This window comes from Leuresthes tenuis, unplaced genomic scaffold (genome assembly GCF_036924035.1).
Source record: "Leuresthes tenuis unplaced genomic scaffold, fLeuTen1.0.hap1 SCAF_23, whole genome shotgun sequence".
Taxonomy (NCBI): Eukaryota; Metazoa; Chordata; class Actinopteri; order Atheriniformes; family Atherinopsidae; genus Leuresthes; species Leuresthes tenuis.
In genome coordinates this window covers 18,781,072-18,805,112 of record NW_027325377.1, presented here as the reverse complement: position 1 = coordinate 18,805,112, position 24,041 = coordinate 18,781,072, and the positions used below count along the sequence as shown (strand labels likewise).

General features: G+C 40.3%; 1 protein-coding gene across 2 annotated transcripts; it reads left to right on the top strand.

The window, feature by feature from the left end:
* The first annotated feature begins 2,428 nt into the window (after positions 1-2,428).
* hgfa (hepatocyte growth factor a) lies at positions 2,429-23,732 on the top strand. Of its 2 annotated transcripts, none has more exons than XM_072377806.1 (18): positions 2,429-2,639; positions 7,582-7,744; positions 7,907-8,019; positions 8,606-8,720; positions 12,801-12,943; positions 13,018-13,138; positions 13,300-13,418; positions 15,380-15,551; positions 15,712-15,863; positions 17,953-18,046; positions 19,158-19,297; positions 20,351-20,383; positions 20,613-20,721; positions 20,815-20,889; positions 21,927-22,064; positions 22,329-22,435; positions 22,550-22,683; positions 22,952-23,732. In XM_072377806.1, exons 1-18 carry the CDS (start codon positions 2,576-2,578, stop codon positions 23,126-23,128), a joined length of 2,169 nt encoding a protein of 722 aa, XP_072233907.1. In that variant the 5' UTR covers positions 2,429-2,575; the 3' UTR covers positions 23,129-23,732. The 2 variants fall into 2 exon arrangements, with proteins under 2 accessions (XP_072233907.1, XP_072233908.1); XM_072377807.1 differs by having other exon boundaries at positions 15,730-15,863; positions 22,952-23,730.
* The last annotated feature ends 309 nt before the right edge of the window (positions 23,733-24,041 follow it).

The window sequence follows — 24,041 nt, the reverse complement described above, 5'->3', positions numbered from 1 at the left end:
TACCTTTGGAATATGCCATGACTGGACACTTGGCACTGTTTTTCCTTCCATATCTTTTTATCCATTGAGGCCTGTTTGAACAGCAGGCCAAATATTCCCTTAGTCCCTGACAGATTCTTCATGATTTGACTTTCATGAGAACAGCTGACCCTCTTTGAAGAAAAAGGTTCTCTCCCATGATTTGGCACAGCAATGTATCACTAAATCACGTCTGGGCAATTCAGTCTCATGTTTGTCATTTTATTGGGTACATTAATCACAGACAGAGGCTGCTTGCAAAATATGACAATGACTGAGGCAAAAGAGCAGAGATTTTTAAGACTTGTTTCAAAATCATCTCAAAATAGACATACCATCTGCTTAAGTTTTCACAACTTTGAGAAACAGGTACAGAGCATCTTTTCATTAATACCATACCAACAGTCAAACATGGTGATGGCAGTATCAGTCTGTATCAGTATCAGTATCAGAAAACCTTTTCTGGAGTGCTCAGGATCTCATTCTATGGTGATTTGTATCCTAACGACACAACAACCTGAAGAATACCACCAAGAAAATGTGAGAGCAAAACGGTTTGAAATACCTGGGGCCAGATGCATAAACAATGCTAAAGGATGATTGTACAGTGAGAATTTATTCACCTCACATATTCTTCAGACCATGCATACGCTCATTTTTACAGCAATCTAACAAAGCCATTTCATTAAGGTTGTTCAGTATGAAAAGGTGTTCTTTTTTATGATTCTCTTTCTCTTTGCCAATGTCTTAGTTACATCAATCATGTGTGCAATGAATAGCTGCAACCCTGTGTCATGTGTAATAGCAATGGAAGACTGTTCTAATGAGACTTTGAAAATAAACAAAACATTTTTTCTTGTTGTTGTTACTTTTTTTCTGGCACAAGATTGTCTCTGGTTTCCACAAGGCTGTTTTTTGGAACAGCCTTGGAGTTAACCGCTTGTTTATATTTTTAAATCTCTCAGCAGTTTTATTTCACAGAAGCGAGATTACCAAATAAAACCGGTTTCCTTATTCTCTGAATCCCCGATGAGTCACTCAGTTTTACATCTGGTAAAACAATGCTTCTGTTTTTTTCATTGTTGCTTTCATTATCATGTCTATTTAGTTGAGGTGTGAAAGTGTGTCTTGATATGCAAAAAAAAAATGTTTGTGATGCTTCTGATTTGTAAAAGAGAACCATACTTATTCACAGCTTTATGAGATCTGGTGGAAAAAATGCTGTGCACGTCTCTGTCCATTTGCATACACACAGATTTATGCATCTAGCCCAAGGAGTTTGGACCTGAATCCAATAAAGCCACTCTGAGGAGGGCTGAAAATGGCTGCGCCCTAGCTGTGTCCAAAGCTCGAGGGATAATTTCTAAGTAGTGCCAAAGTGCCACAGGCGCTTTAATCAAGAACCACTGTAAATGCCTGGGTGCAAACACTTCCGTATATTGAATATTCTAACAATTTATTTTTCATAAATTTATAAATCCTCCAAAAATAAGACTGAAGCTTACATGCAGAAAATAAGAGGGGTTCTGAAAAACTTTCCCTACCATGTATATTTCCCTCATTGCATTCTGACCCGTACTAAACATAAAGTCAGTTTAATTAATTGACTGGTAACACAGGTTTGTATCAGTTAGCAAGAGTTCAGCATCTAGATCTGGTGAAGTTTCACTGTTTTTAGAAATAGGCTATTCACTGAGCTGCTTTCTGCCTTTTTTTGTCAATACATTAAGTATGTGCTCTTTCTCTGGTAATGCATTAGGTATTTTGCAACCGGCTAATCCTTTGAGGATGCAATCAATACTTTACGCCAAGAGCCCTTTGGCACACCATGTAAAGACTCACATCTGCCTTTTGAGCTGAGCCAAAGTGAAGCGAGTGAGGAGAGATTACTTGAAGATCTTGCCTGATGGTCACCAGTCCAACATAGATCTGTAATTTTCTTCCTTTCTTTCTTTCTTTCTTTCTTTCTTTCTTGGGCCAATGACTCAACAACATTATCTTCAAAGCTACTTTATTCTTGGTGCTATGTCTGCTTTAGCAGAGTCAACACAACCCAAGCTGAAGTTAATTTACAGGTCTTTACAGATGGGCCAATGCAAAAGTTCAGAAGTCATAAATTAAAACAAGCAAATATTGAATAAAAGCTAAAAGGAAGAACCTCACCCAGAGAAGTTTTCTTACACACGGTGACCTCTAAATGGGTTGCTTTAATTTAATGAAATGAAAAAGAGGGACGAGGGGGTCATTTCGGAATTAATCGTTTTGTGAAAATTGTCCCGAAAAGTCGCTTCTGGTTTTATGCTGAAAATAACAACCGGAACTCGTTTCATTTAGTCCACGGGGCTAAACATCAGTGAGGAGAGACGCAGTTAGTGGGGCACAAACTTTAGCAAAAAGGGGTTGAGCCGAGGACGTGTGTGGTTTCTTGAAAAAGTGGTATCTGCGTGAGGAAGGCGAGTCTTCTCCTGAGCATCAGCCTCTCTGGACTTTAACCAACCACCGTGTCCGTGGCTCATTTGATCCGGATTCTAACCTGCTCCCGAGTCCACAGCCAACCATGAGGACAAACGTATGGATTTACCAGACTTTGGTGTGTGTTGTGGTGATCATTGTGGATACAGGTAAGACTTCAAAAGCTGGGCTTCCAGTGGATGTTAAATTTCGGCATGATTAAAGCTGATAAATTTAGAAAAGTGGAGAAATGTACTGACTTTTATTTAACAGCTTTTTCGCTTGGATTTTGACAGTCAAAGTTTGGCATGAAACTATATTAAAGCACCTTTAATATATTCTTTTGCATGTAATCTGTACGTTTGTAAAACACCAGATATGACTCCCTTTGACTTTGAATGAACTTGTTCACAGTCCTTCTGCACTGTTGAGATGCGAGATGAAAATGATCTGTCATTTTGTTGAAGATCACAGCTTTGCGCAATAGTAGTCTACTTCATTTTGAAATAAGCAATTAATTATCTGGCTTCTCCTTTTTTAATCTATTCAGTCTTCTTAGATTTAACTTAATGATTAATACAATTATAGTAAATAGATGTTCTCAGAATTAGAAGTGTTAAACAAAACGCATAATTCCGCAAGACGCGCACCAAAGAGTTCGGTTTGAAGTGCGTCTCCTAATATTACTGCTGATGTTACCTTTGACCTTTTATAATGGCCATGATCAGTGCAGTAATAAATACTCTTGCATCTGCTGAAATAAGGCGAGCTGCAGAAAGGATGCCTGTGATTTGGCAACGCAACCGGGGGGGCGCACGCACGACCACTTAAGCGCCTCCAAACGAGCTTCTTGCAGAAGCGTCATGAAGTGTAGATTATCTGATGGCTTCACAGGTTGTCCCGACACACATCCGCCCCACTGATATATCACTGAGTAAATCACTATATCTCTAGTTACCACCTTGGGTACCGACCCTGACCTCTGGCCGCGCTGGAGGTGGGGACAGTAAAATGCGCGCTCAGGATCGAGGTATTCGTGCGTGTTTCCCGGTAAAGAGATAGAAAAGGTGTGTGTGTGACAGTGAGAGAAATGGGGATTTAGAGGTAGGGAGTAGGGTGTAGGGAGTGTGTCTTAGAGGTGTAACATCTGGCTGTAACATCTGTACATTTTGCACTCTCTGAAGCAGATGTAATGTCTGCTTAATTCTCAGACAGAGACACATCTTTAACCCGCTACTTTCCCGTTGTTCAGGCAATACAGCTTTTCTTCTACACTATCAAAAACTTTCATGATATTTCATGATTATTGACACATTGTTAACCGGGAAGCCAGGATTAAAACCTTGCCCAGCTGTCTTTAACTTCTTCTTCTAGGGATTCTAAGTGGCAGTCTTTCACCTAACCCTATCTACATTTTTCAAACTAAACTCAAACCTGTTCCCTTTAATATGGCTGCCACTTCTCATCAAGTCTCATCTCTCTCACTCGCTGAGCACTTTTTAATCATCATCCTCAGCTTCGGCAAATGCTTAGGAGATATTTGGAGATAGCAGAGGTCTGAGTGCAAGAAGAGGAAGAGACTAAGTGAAATCTAATTGAGCAGCCTGGCCAGACATCGGGGCTGGAACAACACTGTGATGAGTGCCAGATGTGGTCCAGTGGAGTCCAAACATTAATAACAAGTCCTCCCTGAAAACCATTTTCAACCACGAGAATCCTCTAAACGCTCCACAGTTTACAGTATGTTAAGTACACACACAGCGTCTTGTGTTGGATCTCCGCACAGGGGCATGTGACTCTAACTCAGTAGCGCAAGACCTTCCTGGGTGATTTATATTGCACTTGCCCCTTATTATAGACTTAAACTATTGTAACTAAACATATAATGCATCAGAATATGTGCTTTAGTTTTTTTTTTTTTAAAAGAGCTATAGTTATAGCAGAGCTCCATCCTGCTGAATAAAGGGCTCATAACATCTAGCGTGTAAAAATGAATGATTCGTATTACAGAGAATTTGGACTTAAAATATGACTTTGTCCTGTTTTTGAACCCACTTGGATCCCTCGTTATGCCACATCTTTGCAATGATAGAGCTCTCTTTTGATGTACATTTTTCCAAAGCGATGGCTTTCAACAAAGGTCTATAAATAAAGCAAGAATGAATTATATTGTGTCCTTTTGCACTGCTGACAGTTTGACAGTTCGTTTTTCCACACATACTGTATGCTTTCTAGTATGTGTTGCTTGCCAATAGCTGAGAGACTATGCATTAAATCTGATACATAAAACTTTATTGTTTTGTAGAAATTCTGATTGATGTGAAAGTCTTCCCGGGGTGCAGGACTGCTAAGTGAAAATAGTAATCCTTGTTGCGCAAAATGAAAGGAAAGAAACTACAAGTCAGCATTGTTAAACAGCAGGAAGACTTTAATGACCCTTAAAGAATCATGAATGTAAGATCATAAAATGATTTTCTATAGGAATCATCATAACTATTTATTTTATCTAGAGTAACTTGAAACTATAGCATCACAAATATCATGAAGTGGAAAAGTTGCTGGAAAAGAGCTGATTTTAGACTCTTTCTGAGCATAGTAAAATATGAGATATGTTTTCATGAGGAGCAAAGCTCCAGCTGAGGCACTGCGGCATATCAGCTTGTTGACAGGCATCACTCTGTTCCTTTGGCTGTCGTCACAGCTCAGCATTTTTCAGGCAACTCTGTCTTAAGCAGGACTGCTGGGGGGCATTTGGAGCAGGGTTTTCATCCGGAACCCATTTCTTTCTCATTTTCCTAACACATAAACTATGCTACCTGCTACATTGGCCGAACCACAGCTTTTTTTTTTCTTTTTTTTTTATTTCTGAAGACCAGCCGAGTTTGGAGGGATATGGGTTTTCACAGAAAACTACGCCATGTTCAGCGAGAGCTAGTAAATTACAAGGTATAGTTTAAAAATCTTCTGAGGGAGACTTCTGAGTGTTCGGAAAATTAATCCACTGTGATGTGACAATGCGAGAGCTGATTTTACACTTCATTTTTGCATGCGACAGCACAACAAACTGCTTCACCCCAGTCCAGAAGGTGGGAATTATGCAGACATTTTTGACAGAGATGACACCATGTGCAGTAAAGCAATAGAAAGGTTACTGTTAGCACTGAGGAGATTAAATTCAAATTGCTGATGACTGGAGTTTACTTTTCTGAGTGGATTAATAGAGGAAAAAAGAGAGCAAAATCAGCAACAATGATACAAAATGTCCAAAATTCTAGACTTGAAGTAAACAAAGGATTTTCTGAACTCATATGACGCTTCGCTGTGAAGCCAACTGAGACTGACACAGAATGCTGCAATAAGAAACTTTCTGTTCTGAAGTGGGTAACATAAGTTGCTTGGAACTTTAGTTTGACCCAGATCATTATGACTGAATCATGCTGCTTGCAGACTGTTGGAAGAAGTTGCTCCTTTTTCGTTGTGTTGGAATTGCAGTAACCCAATTTGCTGGTAGCTCTGCAAACAGAAAATTGTGCCAACCATTGGTTAACTCAAGTCCTTGTTGCAGCATCCTGTCTGTGTTTTTACCAATTGGGAAGGATGGAATAAAGCCACTATTTATGATTATTAAATATCCTCTTCACCAGACAACTCAATGGAACTGTATTACTGTAGATATGTTCACATCATTTGATATTACAGCACAATTAGGGTTTATTTACCCTAATTATAGCTGGCACGATCCTTTATATATGTTGCATGTTCCTTGGTTACCTCTTATATATGATAATTAGATCAGTTTGGGAGTTATACTTTCAGCTTTGATGATTAGTATTTACAAGTCTCAGGTCTATATAGTATATAGTCATTAATGTCATTAATGTTGAGCATACAATACCAATTCCGAAGAGATTGTGTGAAATTTGCATAAAAATAGAATGCAATGATTTGCAAACCTAATTTTCTCCACAGTCGCACATAAAAAACATATCAAATGTCGAAAGTGAGACATTTTACTACTTCATGAATAATATTTGCTCATTTTGAATTTGATGGCAGCAGCACATCTGGGCCAGGGCCATGTTTAACGGTGTGAAGCATCCCCTCTTCTCTAAACGTTTGGGAACTGACGCGGCCAGTTGCTGGAGCTATGTGAGATGAATGTTGTCACATTCTTGTCTGATATAGGATTTTAGCTGCTAAACAGTACTGGGTGTTCTTTGTTGCAGTTTGCATTTCACGATGCGCCAAATGTTTCAAGTGGTGAGAAGTCTGGACACCCCAATGCTATCAGAGATGCTAACTTTTCAACTGTGTGCTGAAAACAAGTTGGATGGTCCCACTCTTCTTTGGTCTAGAGGACGTGGCATTTACGTTTCCAAAAGAATTTAAGCACAGAACGGTTTTCAGCTTTGTCTCTGTCCATATTAAGCTTTGGCCAAGCAGATATTAGCGTTTTTTTGCACGATAGATCTTAACCCTGCATGTGTGGACGGCACAGTGAACTGTATGTATGTAATGACTTATCGAAGTGTTCCTCAGCCCATGCAGGGATTTCTATGACTGAATCATGGCTGTTTTTAATGATCTCTGAATCTTTTGATGATATTTTGTACTGTAGATGATGGAATGTTCAAAGTCATCTCAATGTCACACTGAACATTACTCTGAAATTGTTCCACAAGTTGTAGATGACGTTTTTTTTGCTGATTGCAGAACATCTTTGCATTTTCACATTTAGAGACTCTACCTCTTTAAAGTGCTCTTTTTTCTACCCAATAATGTTACTAACCTGTTGCCAATTAACCTACTTAGCTGTAACACGTTTCTCCAGCTGTTTCTTTTTAGTACCACTTTCTTTGACTTTTTTGTTGCACCTGTCCCAACTTTATTGAGTCATGTTGCTGCCATCAAATTCAAGCTAATATCCTTTACGAAGTATTTAAAAGTCTCACTTTCAGCGTTTGGTATGGTTTTGTATGTTCTGTTGTGAAGGCAATTTTGTTTGATTTCAAAATTGTTGGATTCTGTTTTTTTATCTCACACAGCGTCATTACTTTTGGGGAATTTTAGGTTGCATATGTAGATCACCTGTTGTGTCCTCTTGTCTTACAGGTTGCTGTAAAAAGTCCCATCAGTTATTGCAGAAGTATGAAAAGACTGAGAACCACATGCTGGTTTGCACAGACTGTCCTCAGACCCCGCTGGTACGAAACAGCCGCTCACAGGAACACTGCGCTCGAAAGTGCAAGAAGGTGAAGAAAAACTTCAGCTGCAGGTAGGTCGCTATTTCTCCACTCTGTTTCTCTGAAGTCACTTGGTTTCTCCATGGTCATGTTCTCCTCAGTTCTCCTCTCCTTCTGTGTCTCTCATGGTATTTACATATTTTTGTTGTTTATCATTTGGTCATCTTTCAGTTGCTTCCCATGTGTTTCTACAGAGCTTTCAACTTTCAAAGGCACAACAGGAAATGCCACTTGCTTCCTTTTGACCGTTTCACCCACGGTGTGCAGAAGCTGGCCAACATCAACTTTACTTTGTACGAAAAAAAAGGTAAATGTTTTCAAAGCCTTTATGAATGTCAGTGTTTTTCTCATGAGAACAGTGAGGCACAGAGATGGATTTACACTGGGAAGTTGTTAGGGATTGTGACACATGTATGTTGACTTCTGCGTTTATAAGGTCTCTGCTTTTTCTGTTGACACAATAAAAAGCGACCAAAATCTCCTCACGCCCTGCTGTTTTCTCACTCTGCATGAATAAACATGCAGCAACCTTAAGTGGGGTGTAAACAAAAAAAAAATCATTGTTTACAACCGGAGCGCAAAAGCTCTCCTCGAGTGCAGGCTGTGGAATCTAGCACTTTAGAATTTACTGCAAAATTTACGAAAGCTCCCCTCTGTGACATTTAATGAACTACAGGGACTTGTCTGTTTTGAGAATAACTTACAAGTTGGGAAATAACTGAATGCTCGCTGACCATACATGGGAAAATGTATTCCGGGTGGTTGAGGCAAAGAACACAAATCACCTGTTAATCATCTCAAATCTGTGTAAACTGGCATAAAGAGCGTACATGGGAAACTTGTATCAAACATGGGTTTTCAGATCTTTTTTATATGCCCTTTCTCACGCTTAGATTATATAAGGGAGTGTATCACCGGCACCAAGGACGACTACAGAGGGAGGAGGACTTGGACAAAGTCAAACATCACTTGCCAAGCTTGGTCTGATAATAACATCAACGAGCACACGTAAGTCCTCTTTTTACATAAGGTGCAAATTGCTGCAAATTCATTGCTTCGTTTCAATAATAAATCATATTTACACACTTACTCCTTCCAACTGAGTGATCCCGGCGGTGTTCGGTCATCAGACGTAGGTGGTATGATTATCGTTTTCAGATAAGACACACAGGGAGAGTTGATGGTTGTCATCGGAGATTTAGCTGAGGCTTTTCACAGGATTTTCACTTGTAGTATTAGCTTGTTTTGGCTCGCGCATTTAGCCCATAAGGCCCTCATAGCCTGACATTTTTTACGGGTCTTCTTGACAATGGGTAAAGGGGATACTTATAAGATTAACTTTTATGAACGGTTGCTTGTGACGTTCAGGAGAGCACTGCCTTGCACTACAGTATGCCAGCAGCTGTTTTCATGGAGAAGGCTGTGTTAATTGTTTGTCTTCACCATGCCAAATTCCTTTAGATTTGAACCGACAGCCTCAAAATTCATGTCTTCTGCAAGCTACCACCATCTTCCTGGATGCTTATTCTCTTTTTCTCTGTGTTTGATGCTGAACAGGCCTCAGCAGTTGATTTATTGATGCTCAGTTCATCCCCTTCCACCTCGGGGGTTAAGGGAAGGTGGAGGCTCAGAGACAGTTGAACGTTTATCCAGAGTTAAGTCAGATTTCTTTCAACACATGCAAGGATGTCCTCCCCAATGAGGCTTTTTTATTTTTTCTTCTGTACTGGAGGCCATCAGGTGTATCCCCGTGATGTTTTCTTTATGCTACAGTGAGGCGAGATCAGTGACTTTGCAGAGGTGGGTCTTTGCCAGCATCTCATTAGTGGTGCTCATTAGTTACAAGATATTTTAACTGGGCAGTGAGGGGAGTTGGGAGAGGGAGTTACAAGAGTTTGAAGAGGTGCAGAGTGAAAAATAGAAGGGAGGCAGAATGAACGAAAGAAGGCGCAAAGATTTATAGACTGAAGTCATGTTTTGTCTGATGTCCAGCTGAGTTCACAGAGCCACGGGCACACTGAGACAAAATACAGGTTCAGTGATCCCTTACAATTAAAACAGATTTCCTTGTTGGTCCTGCACTCTCCTCTCCCACTCTATCACCAATCCTGTCATCACTTTCCAGAAGCAGTGGTTAACATCAGGAATGCTTTGTCATCGTTTATTTGACACATGATCCCAGTGCTCTTCTCAGATAGAAGGGAGACTTCTGTCATCCTGACTTGTCAGCAACTTTCAGCTTTCAAAGTATCAGAGGGAGCTTATGTGAAGGGAGATTTAGTACCACTGTGGGGTTACCTAACATCGAACTGTCCCGCTGTGTGAGAATTACCACCATAATGAACCATGCACCATTTGAGCTTCAGGTAACTATTATTTTCATGCTTGACCGATCATCATAGGGGCATGAGGGGTTTCTCAGGAGGTTCCCTTCCAGGAGTAGGACTTCCACCTGTTGTCCAAGTATGGGGTCTAAAGCAGGGCACTTAAAGAAGTTATGCCTAGCAAAGCATGGAGGACGACATTGATTTTCCCTCATATTAATGATGAGCAATAACACTGCAATCATTCATGTATTCCCATTAGGGATATGGAGTATCCCAGAAGCATGGATTTACCCCACAGGGTTTTTAAACCTTGATTTATAGTGATGTTTAAACTCCAAAAAAATGTTTGCCCTATTTTCAAGCTGCTAAAACCTGTTGTAACATGAGTGTGTGAAAAAGTGTGTTTTAAGTGTGACAGATTGTTGCTAAAGTCATTTTGCCTCACTTGGCAAAATGTTTGTTATACCGGACAGGTGGCTTGCATTAGCTGGATGACTGGAAACAAGGGGAGACAGGTGTATATGTCTCATCTGGGTTAATTAGTGAGTTATAAAAGTGCAAGTAGACATATTGATACACATGGACTGAGTCAGACTTGCTAATCATAGCATAGCAATACAAAGCAATCAATTTCATGGGTATAGCATCATATTGAGGAGACAAAAATGACAGGGCTATTAAACTGCTAGAACTTGATCAAATCTTTACTGGCTCCTTTCAACACACCAGACAGAGTCACACTGTTCTTCCAGTTTTTTTTCCAAAAACACAAGTGTGTAACGTAGCTTTTTATGCAGGCAAGGGATCTGCAAAGTTATGAAACTCTCAGTCCACACTAAAGTTAATTTTTCTTTTCCCGCAGAGGTGCCTGAAATGCCTCATTTGTAGTCCATTCTTTCCCTTTTTTATCTATCTTGGTCCTTTTTTTAGCAATACCTGCCTAGTGGTTAGTTTGGCACTCCTAAAACGAAGAATGGGCAGCCACATTCCAGTCTCTTTGTACTGACCCAGCAGACCAGTCAGAGCAGATTGGATCTTTATGAGTGTGGCCTCAAAGAAACAGGATCCAAAACAAAGCATTTCAGACATAAGGTGACAGAAGGTGCTGTAGAAATAAACAAAATGGGAAAAAATATCTTGATATGAGCTTTTGACTGGAAAATGATTCACACGGTTGTGGTCTGCCTGTTTTAACCTCTGAGCATTTAACTTCTTTGGACGCTGCCGTATTCAAGCGTTGTTTGTTCCACCAGGTGCAGACACTGCCAGACATTTTGCAGCAGTTACTTCAGGCCTAGATTTCATCCTTAGTGATATCCAGAATCTTGCCAATATGTTAAGTCAACTAAGAGAAGAAAGCATGTGTGCACAGTGTCTGCCTGCACTCCAATGGGAACAGACTTTGGCAAGGAGATGAATAACTGGCCAACATCTGTTAGCACAACATCATTATGGCTAACTTGCTCCATGCTGCGGCCTTTTTCAGAGTCTCACCACATGCAACCTTTTTGCAAAGTGAGGAACCTTGTAATTCCATTTATAAATTAAGGATTCTGTGTTATGATAAAGACCTGCAGTCTATTGAACTTGTGTGTTACACATAACAGATGTGAGCTTTGGCCCTCGGCAGAGTGCTGCTTTGGAACAAGTGTTTTGTTTTAGTTGCATGCATAAGTGAAAAGTTGCTGTTGGATCTAACCCTGTTCTATTTTGACATGTAGGTACGAGCACATGGTTGGAAGGTTTTTTTCTCCTTAGCACTCTCCCACTTTTTTGACTTAGTTGAATGGCTGAGATTTCCTCCACCGCTGGGCTGAGTGATGTTGTGCATTACTGTATAAACCTTGCGTAAGCCCCCCGGGGCACAGAGGGGAGAGTAAAGCAAACTCCCCCATGACCCTGAGGTAAAGCATTCGGACAAGTTGTTGAAGGGAGGATGGTTGTTTTTACTTTTTTATTTTTCATGTATATTTTTTCTTATAACATAAGTTAAACTATTAGGTTTTTCCTATTCATTATGCCAAGTGACTCTTGCCAAAGTCATTCACTTGTTTCTCCTTACCCTTCCTCTACAGTATGCTACGCTTCCATTTCTATCATCTGTCACTGTCTTGTGGTCGACATGGATCAGAAGGTGTTGACATGCCAGGTTTTCAACATACTATCATGACAGAGGACAAATTTCACACACTGTCCATTTAGCCTTACTCTTTTGTTCCACCACATTTGCTTGAACTGGCCACTGAGGTTCTGTTTCTATAACGGTTTTATTCACACTAACGGGGTGTAGCAGTCCACAGAGAAGAATTAGGCTTAAATATGTTCATAGGCTGCCAGCAAAGGAGCTGCTTGAGCTGCTTCAAGTGGCTCATAGCATAGTTCTGTGCTGCTGGTGGTCACTGTGCTGTGACAGTTGGCTGTGTCCTACTTGAGGGAGTCTGGATATGCTTAGAATCAGTAATGCTATCATGTTAAAGGAGCAAACCTGGATAAGCGAGGCATACTGATGATTTAGTTTGCATATGGGTCATTCCAGGATGTAAAATGTGATGTGGTCAGCCTGTAGGCACTAGGATTTCACACAGTGAGGCTTACATCTTAATTAAGATTCCCTTTGAATTTATTTGGATTGTTACAGAGACCACTTGCAGCCCAGCATGGTACTGAAAACATTACTGGAACAGCCAAGTGTGCAAATACTCCTGCAAATTTATTTATACAGCTTAGATTATTTTGATAATGTCAGTCTGTGCCCCTCTAGGTTTTACCCAGATAGATACCCAAGACAAGATCTGAGGGAGAACTTCTGTCGGAATCCCAACAATGATCCTGGTGGTCCGTGGTGCTACACCACCGACCCCAATGTACGAGCCGAAGAGTGTGGCATACCACATTGTTCAGAGGGTAAGACAAAACATCATTACTGGCTAGTGTATTTAATAGATATATATGCAAGTTGATTTTTTCTTTGCTGACAGAAATGTGTATGACATGTAATGGAGAGGATTACCGGGGCCAAATGGACCATACAGAAAGTGGCAAGGAGTGTCAGAGATGGGACTCAGCAAGGCCTCACAAACACCACTTCCAGCCCAAAAAGTAAGCTATAAACTAGGCTGTAATCTTTCTCACGGACACCAGTGCACATGCTTGAATAAATGACGTTAACGCTCAACAGAGCTAGACCTCACCATTTATGTCTGTTGTTATGACTTACTCCCCCCCCCCCCCCCCCCCCCATATCCTCTCTGTCCCCGCAGGTATCGGGATAAAGACTTAAAGGACAACTACTGTCGTAACCCGGATAATCGTCTTCGGCCCTGGTGTTACACCATGGATCCAAAAACTCCGTGGGAGTACTGTAACATCACTGTGTGTGGTAAGGGCTATTGCACTGTATATTATCCAAATCTGGAGCTGTGTGCTTTGTCGACAGAATCATCAAGTAAATTAACAAAAGACTAAATTATTGTTTTACTTTGATTTATGATTCTGTTGGAGCTTTTTTTTTTTTTTTCAAATCCATCAACCTTACAAGCTTGATACAGTACTGCATGTGTCACACAGTTGGGAATCTATTATAGGATTTAGAAGAGGTCTTAGTCGTAAGGATGCCTTGGTCTTTTAGATGGGCAGATGGCGGTTTTGTACCAACAGCAAGTTTCAACAGTAAGCTAGGGGATTTGTTATAGGCAGGACTTCAGTGGTTTTGGTGTAGTTGTGGTTGTCTGAGAAAAAAGCATCCCTTCTCCCCTGCAGAGTTTCATAAGTCTTTGTTTATCCTGCTGCTTGTATCATGTGGTCTTTGGCTTTAAATCCTTCTACTTTGACAAGGAAGAGTAAATAGGTTGTTTATAAAGGGGATTGTCAAGTGTTTTGAGTACACTCTGGGCTATAAAGCAGAGGATTACAATAGAGGCCTCTGTATTGAGATGCTTCACACAGGCAGTGGAAGGTCTAGTAGCTGTTTAAGTTCCATAGAGATTGTTTTAAAACCATGACATATAAAGACAAATCAATGTGCAAAGAAGAAAACGTTTGCAGATGCTTTCTTATTGGGCTCAGGAGGTCAGTGAATGGTTTGATGAACATGAAAATGATCTGAATCACATGTTGTGGCCCTTACAGACACCAGAACTCAACCCAAGTGAACAAAAATGGGAGATTTTGGACCAGCATGTTAGGCAGTACTCTCCTCCACCATCATCAAAGCACCAAATGGGGCTGGATCTTTTTAAAAATGCTTTTTCATGAGAAAATAAATCGTGATATTAGGGAGGGAACCTACAGTTGTTGCACACCTGTCAGTGAGTTCAAAGGTGAAGTTAAATAATATAACTCCACTTGACTCATATCACAAATGGCAGGCTGTTTGATTTGTAGTTTAGATATTATTTGCTTTTAGAGGTGATTTGATACACTGAATGAAAAGAAAAAAAACAAAAGAGATCAAAAAGAGGACATGCAGTCGGAGAATTTTTACTTTTCCTTGTCAAGAGAACTAAAATGCTCTGACATGCACATCTACAAACACACAGAGCATCCCTCCTTGTCTCTGTCAGACACGAACACACATGCACTTTACACTACAGGTTATGATTTACAGCGAGGGCGGAGGTTCTGCATTTGTCCAGATGTGTGCATCCCTCACTGCCTGCCCTCAGAAAGATAAAAACCACTGACCTGTACTACACGGTGCACACAGACACTGGCATGCATTACATCAAGCCAAAGAATCCCTCTTTTCCAACCGCCCTCTCATTTCTGCCTCAAAACATTCCCTTTCCTCCTCCATCTTCTCCCATCTCATTTGTCAAAGGCTAAAGAAACAGAGACAGAGATCCGGAGGGGAAAAGTTGCTCCTTGTGTACTGCACCGCCGCTGAAAAGCAGAATTCCATCTGAAGATGTTTGGAATAGTTTGCTGGTAGATGAAGAAGTTGCCCAAGCCAGACTGGGTTAGATTTCATAGACATACAACACAGAAATGTAACCACAAAGAGAACTTTAATGTTTAGTTTAAAGGTATAATTGTAATGAAGATTTTTTTATTTTTGTGGCGATAACAATGCTGTTGGAAGCAACTGGAATTATTTCATATTGTTTAGGAAATCCCTTTGTGCTAGGATGTGAGGCACCAGTATTATGAATACACAGACAGTTTCCTATCATGAAAGCAGCAAGAGGGGAGTGCTACTGTTTTTGATCATCTGTCTCTTGGTTAAACATGACACATTCTTCTGGGGATTAATATCCCTCCCTCATTCCTGCATCCAGTTTCTGCAAGCGACTTTTCCTTCTTTCTCATGCTTACCCCCTCACGACAGTTTTTCTTTTGTAGACTCAGACCCCGGAGAGGAGACTGATGTCAACATAACAACGTCCTGCGTCCAGGGGGAGGGCACAGATTATCGAGGCATGATGAATGTCACTCCAGAGGGTGTGACATGTCAGCACTGGGACTCTCAGTTACCCCATAACCACTCCTTTCTTCCTCAGAACTTTAAATGCAAGTGAGTAATGCTCATTTACTTAAAGCTTGGATTCTATTCAGTGATAAAGCATGTGATTTGTCCTGTTTGCGCATTTTGAGATGGCCCAAAGACGAGTGATGAAATCAACCGGCTTTGCTGCAAACAATCCCATTGTCAGCATAATCATTTAAATTTGTAGCTTGTGTGTGTGTTATAGAGACCTCAGGGAGAATTACTGCCGTAACCCCGATGGTGCAGATTACCCATGGTGCTTTACCACAGACCCCAATCAGAGGATAGTGAAGTGCACCCACATTCCCAGATGTGATGTAGAGGCCACACAAAAAATAGGTAAGTTGCACTAAAAGTTTTAAAGTTTTTCTCTTTCTGAAAAAGAAAATAACAGTTTTTGATAATCAATATGTACGGTGGTGCTTGAAAGTTTGGGAGCTCTAACAAGGACCACATATCCAATCGAACTGAAAAATATTGTATTTGATTAACAATTTAAGAAAATGATCAACAAGATAACCATTATTTGGTTATCACGACTCGTTCCTTCAAAGTTGATGTCTTGCTGCGTGACCCAGATTTTCTTGAGATTCAATGGCCAGAATTTTCTTCCCGTATCGGTGATGGTAAGCCATCCTGGCCCAGATTTAGTATAGCAGGGCCAAACCATGATCCTACCACCACCATGATTTACAGATAGGATAGTTATTATGTTAGAAGGCAGCATTTTTGTTTCTCTGAATATAATTCGGCTGAGTTATTATCGGGTGTCATCAGTCCAGAAAACATTTTTCCAGCACCCCTCTGACTTTTCTATGTGGTCTTTAGCAAACTGCAGACGAACAGCAATGTTATTTTTGGAAGGCAGCAGCTGTGTCCTTGTAGTCCTGCTTTGCACACTATTGTTATTCCATTGAGTTCTCACCGTTTAGTTCTCCTGATGGGGCACTTGTGAACATTGTAAAGGAAGTACTTTGCACGTCTGTCAGCATTACCATTAGCCGATGTGAAAGAGGCCTTTAGTTGCATAGATGTTTTCCTGACTGATAATGAGCAACAACATTTTCCTGAAGTTCTCAGAGATCTCCTTTGTTTGTGCCACATTGAACAAATATGTGTAGTGAACATCAGGCTTGGATATATCTCTGCTCTTCAAATAAATCAGGGTGGCCACTCACCCCTGATTGCCATTTCATTCATTGAAAACAAGTGACTAATTTCACCTTCAAATTAAATGGTAATCCTAGAGGTACACATTATAGAGATGCAGTACTGGCTCGTTCCCATCAAGAAATGGAGAGAACAAATATAATGTGTTGTCACATTTGTTTGATTGGCTTCAGTTTATCCACTTTGGGGACTTCTGTAAAAAATTTAAGATGTTTTATTTAATTTCTATGGAGAAATATAGAAAATCCTGAAGGCAGACAGACTTTAAAGCACAGTTATAGATACAGCCAGTCAACTGCTTGTACGGCACCGTGTATTTATTTCTATTTTGTTTTTTTAGTCTGTTACCAGAACTGCAGTGGAAAACAGCAGGAGATTGAAAAGCAGCTACTACAGTATCCTCCAGGAGGTTTCAGATCACAGTCAGAACTAGTCTGTTGCATACCTTAGCATGACAATAAGTCTTTCTTTCTGATGATGAGGAATGAGTTGTTCATGTAGAGGTGCAGATTCAGTTAACTTCACATCTTGCAGTTTCCACTGTATTCTCATCTGTAGTCTTACGAGTTGTTACAGTCTTCCCTTCAAACTCTCAGTAAAATATATTTGTCAAACTATTCTTTTAAGTAAACCAGAGCATTTTTTTTAGTGCCAAGCGTCCATTTAATGACAAACTTCTTGTCAATTGTTCATAAATTTCTGTGTTGTTTCGTAAAAAACAGGTTTCAAATACTGGACTGCAGATGTTGTGCAGATGAAATACATGTCATGTTTTTGCAAAGTGGAATTACACAGACATTTTCTATATTACTCTCAGAGGACTGAGCCACTTGGCAGCGTGCTGCCCAATGAATTCCATTTCATGGAAGAATAAAAACACCAGACTTTGGCAACAGGGCTCGCTGTCATTTCCCATGTTTCTCTGCTTTACATTTCAGAAGACCACACATGTCAGTTACCACAGGCCCTCTACTGATACTGTTTAAGAACATATTTCAGGTTTCAATGTTCTATTGTATTTGAGAATCGCCATTTACACAGGATGTCGTCAACACTGAACTGATCCAAACCACAAAGAGAAACATTCACACAAATCTTTTGGTTGTCTCTGCAAGTGCATGATTATGTGTTTCCAAGCACGTCTACTCACCGATGATGTTCAGATGTTTGAAAAACTGCTCGGCTCAGTTTTTCTTTTTGCACTCTTGGGAATATTTAGCAAGGTCTTCTAAAATAACTCTATTTTCTTCCTCCTCAGAGTGTTACGAAGGCAGCGGAGAGATATACCGGGGCACTTTATCCATCACTCGATCGGGGATACCTTGTGCAGACTGGTCACATCATATAAACAGGTAACAAAATAAGCTGCACTGAAACACTGAAGCTGTTTCCTTGAGAGAATGACATTCGTTTCAGCTCAGAGGATAAGTGTTGACAATTTTGCTCCCACTTTTATATGAATGAAGCTAAGAAGTGAAAATAAATAGTGAAAGGAAATAAGAGGTTCTTCAGGGGTCAATACTAGGTCCAATTATTATTCATCTAACTGATGAGAGGAAACCCTGGGGTGCTCTCCAAGTGACCCATTCTGGCAAAGTGGTTGCCCACACCAGGGCCGTTATGCTTCATGCTTAAGTCAGGCTGTTGGATTTACTTAATTTACAAGAATTTTAAAAGCCAGAATGGCACAGACAAATGGACATGTTCCAGAGCTGACCCCTGACCTCAGGAAGTGCTTTCTGAGGAAAGTAGATCAAAGCCAATCAGCTCCCTCGCATAGACTGTAGCCAGCAAGTCTACCCTGTTCAAGGTTAAGGGTCGTCCCAGGGAAAACTGCTGAGAGCTACAGCTTGTTTAACATTCTCTTGGGAAGTGGAATTATCTTCACCCCCTGACAAATTGTTGCCCATCACTTAGCATTATTTCTGTGCCTGTGTGTCCACACTCCTACCTTGTAATTACTTTTCAGTGATATTTTGGACATCTGAGAAGATTCCATTTAATTCTTGTACAGCCAAGTTGCAAAAAGGCACAGGTTTGATGTGAATTCCTACGAATAGCAAGCACAACCAAATAATTCGACAGTAGATGTGGCTCCTGTTGGTCTGAGCCATGCTAAATGCCTAGGCTGCATACTTTCGTACTCCCTTGAGCACTCTTCAGAAAACTTAGTGTTCCCCTTTACGTGCTATTTGAAGCTAATGCAGAGGATTCATTGCTCTATAGGACAGCCAGAGTCAGACTCTCCAGGCATAACATGATTACTTACTGTGTGTATGTGCTGTATGTGCTGTATGTGCTGTATGTGCGTGAGAGTGTCTGTGCAGTATATACTTGCATGGTTGTTTTTAGAGTGTGAGAGTGTGTAGGAATCTTAATGAGGTGTGACCCTGTGTTATTTCTGATATACTGCACACAAAATAACAAATGGAATATGAGAATCTGTATTTGTGTGTTTTACAGTGGGGATTCTCACTCTACATTATCCCATGTAGGGCTGGAGAAGAACTACTGCCGGAACCCCGACCGGGACAAACATGGCCCCTGGTGTTACACCAGTCAAAATAACCGACTGGCCTGGGACTATTGCAAGCTGAAGCACTGTGAGTAATTAATATATTCCTTCATCCTGTAAAGTCCTTCTCGAGAAGTAGAGTTGATCCATTTGAGTTCACAAAAGTAGATGGGCTATAAAAAACATACACCTGTTGTATTGTTTCCAGGTGTTCAGTAAATGTGCAGCAAGCTCAACTCAAAGCAGCTGTAAAAACTATGACATCTCCAGGCTTAACAAGCCAGCTAAAACTTTAAAATTAGTCAGTTTTAGAAGGGTTGGTAGGCATGTTTGGCCGCTAGAGACAGAGCGACGCTAGCTTTACTCTCATCTTCTGTATCTTTGAGTTAAGCTAAGCTAAAACAGAAATGTTACATGGTCTTTTATAAGCAAATCAGAAGTTGTTCAGTACTCAAAACCTCATCAATCCCTGAAGATGGAGAAGTCTTGTGTCAAAGTTGATGTGTTTTCGTTCTTGCAAACACAGTTTGACAAGTATTTCATGAGCCGCTCAATCTAAAAGAGGACCTCTGGTAGGGCATGTAATGACATTTAGGAGAAGACAGTTCTATGGTGTGGGCATAGTATAATAAATAACATAATTTAGCCTTTGTTGACATCAACACAAACATCATAACAGTTCTTTTCTACATCTTGTCTTGTCTCTTACGTAGTCTGTTAGCCGTGGTTTTGTTCAATTGGCAGATGATACACAATGATCAAACAGGAAACAGATGTGGGACTCTGCTGCCACCCTTTTATTTGAGAATACATACACTCAGGCTCCTGGACTCAACATATTCTTTGGCTGGTTTCAATCTGGCTTAACTCAAGAGCCTCTTATGAATGACTACACAATGATTTCCCTAATGTAAAACATGTTTCTTCACAAAGTCTTTTCATTTTGAGTAAATTTATCTGCTGTCGCTGCTGTCATAGCCTCTAACAATGATTCAGATGCAGAAAGTCTTTATTGAGTTTTTATAAAGTCTCAAAGGTTGTCGTTTTCTCTGAGGTTTCAAGCTTTGTGAGTCAATGTATGTAAGTTCCCTGCTCCTGTTACGTCTGTTCTTACTGTTATGCTTTGCTTTACTTATATCAGGCGAATCGGCGACAATGGCTCCTCCATCAAACGGTGAGTATCCTTTTTTACTCATCTGGCTTTCACCAACCTGGTTCTCCTTTCTCTGATCTCCTCGCTTCTCCTTTGAACTCTTTACATCAGTTCCTTCTGTTGTCATTTATCTGACTAAAAAAAAAATCACATTTCATGGTTGACTTTTGAAGTTATGGTAACCGTTTTCCCATTGAATTGCAAAATATATTTGTCTAACATACATTTTCAAATATATCTCCTTATTTAGCTCTAACCAGGCCTAAGATATCATGCTTTGTGCATATAAACACCAGAATAGTTGGAGGACATCAAGTACAAGGTACAGATGGCAGCTGGGTTGTAAGCATCCAAAGAGAGTAAGTCATTTATTTATATTTTACAGAATGCTCCTCATTTTCCTTTACACTAAGCTTGTGGATGACTCAGATTGTCCTCTTGAATTCTCTTAGGAAGGCTCATTTGTGTGGTGGCTCTCTGATCAGAGAGGACTGGGTTTTGACGGACCAGCAGTGCTTCACGTCCTGGTAAGGAGCCACCATACAGTACTTCTTATAGATTCTGTTATGATTCCCATTTACTTTCTCTCAGCAACTTTTAAAGCAGGCTTATTTCAAATTTTCAACCAGTATTGTTCAAATCTAGTTCTGGATTATCTAAATTCACCTGCTCCCAGGCGGAGTTGGTCTAAAAATAGACTCAGGATTTGTGTAATATTTCCAAAGTCCTCTCCAACAGTGCCAATGATGATTCTGGACATTGAGTACATAGTATCACTTCTTTCATCTGCAGGAGTAACTTCATTTATAAGTACTGTTATCCTGAAATGATTATTGGAAATGTTTAGGTTTAGGGTATGCAACATTATAACTAGGTGCAGTGACTAATTGCATTACTGGCATCCAGCTCATCGACTTTCAAGATACACATACAAGGGGAAAAAAAACTGAAGAGGTCTAAACTCCAGAATGACCTGTAGCATAGTAGAACAACTTTAGTAGGCAGGCTTCCATTGTAGTTTTTTATTCTCATTTAGAAGATTTCTAATGAAAAAAGTAAAAAAAAACCACAAAAGAATATATATAAATGCTCACATGAGGAGATTTTCACTTGTTTTGAATGAGACTTGACACCCATTAGGAAGTAGTGAAACAAAGTTCCAAATCGCGTCTGACCTCTGGCGACACTACACACTTTAGTATATGTGCTTCAGACCAGTTCATGGAAATGTGTCTGATTCACATTTCTTTCTTGTGGCTTCTCATAAGATTGCTTCAGACTTGCCTGTCAAGTGAATGTAGACGCATCTTTTGTTAAACCAACATGTTTTTCTTGGGAACTTCACAGGGGTCATTTTGATAAATGTGACAAGTGACTAACTGCATGGCATCTGTAAGATCTTAGTAAGGCTGCTCCAGATCTAAGAAAGACTCTTCTCTATTGTTCCCTAATGAGTCACTAACTTTAATCATTGGTTACTTAAATCAGTGTTTGGAAGTGCCGTCTCATTCATGCTGTAAGATACAGTAAGTTTCTATCTCACACTGATCCTTGTGGTCATCAGCATTCCAGATCTCAAAGACTACAGCGTGCAGGTCGGTCTGCGTCACCTCAGTGAGTCTTCAAGCCACCCGAGACTGAGCATCTCTCGCTTGATCTGCGGCCCAGAAGGATCCAATCTGGTTATGTTGAAACTACAAGAGTAAGTGCTCAACTATTCAAAAAGTTTCCATTCATTTAAGCTCCTAGTTTTATAAATCAGCTATATGGAAAACTATTGAATATTTTGCACCAGATGACCTAATATGAGCATCACATGGTCCAATTTTGGGCCTTTGAATGTATGAAATATCTATTTTCGTTACTTACAAAATGCTGTAGTTATCTTACACCAATACACAATCAGAAGCTATTTCTTTGTATGCACAGATCATTTTTGATTATGATTTATTGCTGTTTGTTCCAGCCCTGCCCCTGTGTCAGAGGGTGCCTCCACCATTCATCTTCCGGTAAAAGAGTGTCACATCGCCGAAGGCACCAACTGCACCATGTATGGATGGGGGGAAACTAAAAGTACTGCCCTCTTTCACATGCCAATGCACTTTTCATGCTCAAAAACTGTTTAAACTAAGAGATCTCTGTAGCATTCACTTCTCACAGTTGGTTTCTGTGTTCTTCTCTGTTCAGATGCAGGACACGATGAAGCACTGAACACTGTAACCATGCCCATGGTCAACAATGACATATGCTCGCAAATCAAAGGAGATGCTGGGGAAAGCAGAATATGTGCCGGCGGCAAGATAGGACAAGGTGTATGTGATGTATGTATCATTAATTTGTGCATATGTTATGAAAAAAAAATTCAATGCACGGTCCTCAAAGGATCCTTTCACCCAAATAACAAACAACAGTAAATAGAACGAGACCAATGATACTGAAAAAGCTGAATGTGTTTTTGTAATGTGAATGAACTGAGCTTTTCATGCAACAGTGTGAAAAACATTCGGGTTTTGGTTTAGTTTTAATGGGACGCATTGCTTTATAATTGCTGTTAATGTCTAATTCATGTGTACCTCGCTTTTCTTTCAGAGAGACTATGGTGGCCCTTTGGTTTGCCAGGAGCATGAGCGCAAAGTTATCATCGGTGTGAGCATTCAAAGGACCAAATGTGCCTCATCGCAGCCTGCGCTTTTTGTAAACGTTGCCTTCTACTCGGAGTGGATTTACAAAGTGTTCAAACTTTACCCCAGTTTGGAGAGGAAATGATGGTTTGGCGTGAAAAGAAACGGTGGACTGTACCCCTGCCTGCAAGAGAAGGGGCAACTAGGGCCAAACAAAAACCAAAGACCTTTAAAACGCGAGAGCGGCAGTGAGGAAACAAAAAACCTTATGGAGAATGGTCACTTTGATATTTGGAGAATAGTATCTGGAGACTGGATGTTCCGAATTGGATTTCACCACTTTGCAAATGAGGAGATCCTGGTAGTCAGCATTAACATCATTTTTACAACCAAGTCATGGGCACATGGATGGTGCACTAATTCCATTCTTAGATGCTCAGAACTTTTGAAGCCATGTAAACAAAGCAAGAAAGACACTTACGACTCAGTATTATCTCCTGGAATGTACTTGAACCTAAATCCCTCTTTGATGGGATTTCCTTTATTCTTTTTTGGATGTTTTGAGTTGGACTAGATTGTGTTTTTTTTTACCTTAAACAGAGGTGATGTGGACAGAGAGAAATTGCTCCTTTATGTCAACAAATGTACTTGTGTAGTTTTAGGATACCACAACAGCTCTAACATTAAAGGTATCCAGCTGAAAACTGTGGTGATACCAAAAATAATGAAAATGTAGGAATGCAATTGTCATTACAAAACCCCTCTTAGGTTCCCAATGAGAAAATAGTGGCATTCACTTTGTAAAGCCACATCTGTTGCCTGTATGTTCAGCACAGGTAAGAATTTGGCTGGTGTCATGCCGCGTTGTTAAGTATGTAGAATACACAACAGTAGCAGCCTCTGCCAGCCTCACAGTGCTAATTGTGCGCAGTAGCTGCACTACCTTTTCCCCAGTTAGCTGTAACTGTTAGTTTCCCCGTGAGAGGGTCTAAGTAGGGCTGAGCAAACTACTCCAAATCTTATGCTAATATTTGTAGCATGAGAGAGAGAAGAGCCAT

Bases quoted from the DNA above. Each gene is read 5' to 3' on its own strand.
- hgfa (XM_072377806.1), top strand. From the start codon at position 2,576: ATGAGGACAAACGTATGGATTTACCAGACTTTGGTGTGTGTTGTGGTG. The intron at 8,020-8,605 runs GTAAATGTTTTC...TCTCACGCTTAG, and splicing joins TACTTTGTACGAAAAAAAAG to ATTATATAAGGGAGTGTATC. The intron at 13,139-13,299 runs GTAAGCTATAAA...CTGTCCCCGCAG, and splicing joins CACCACTTCCAGCCCAAAAA to GTATCGGGATAAAGACTTAA.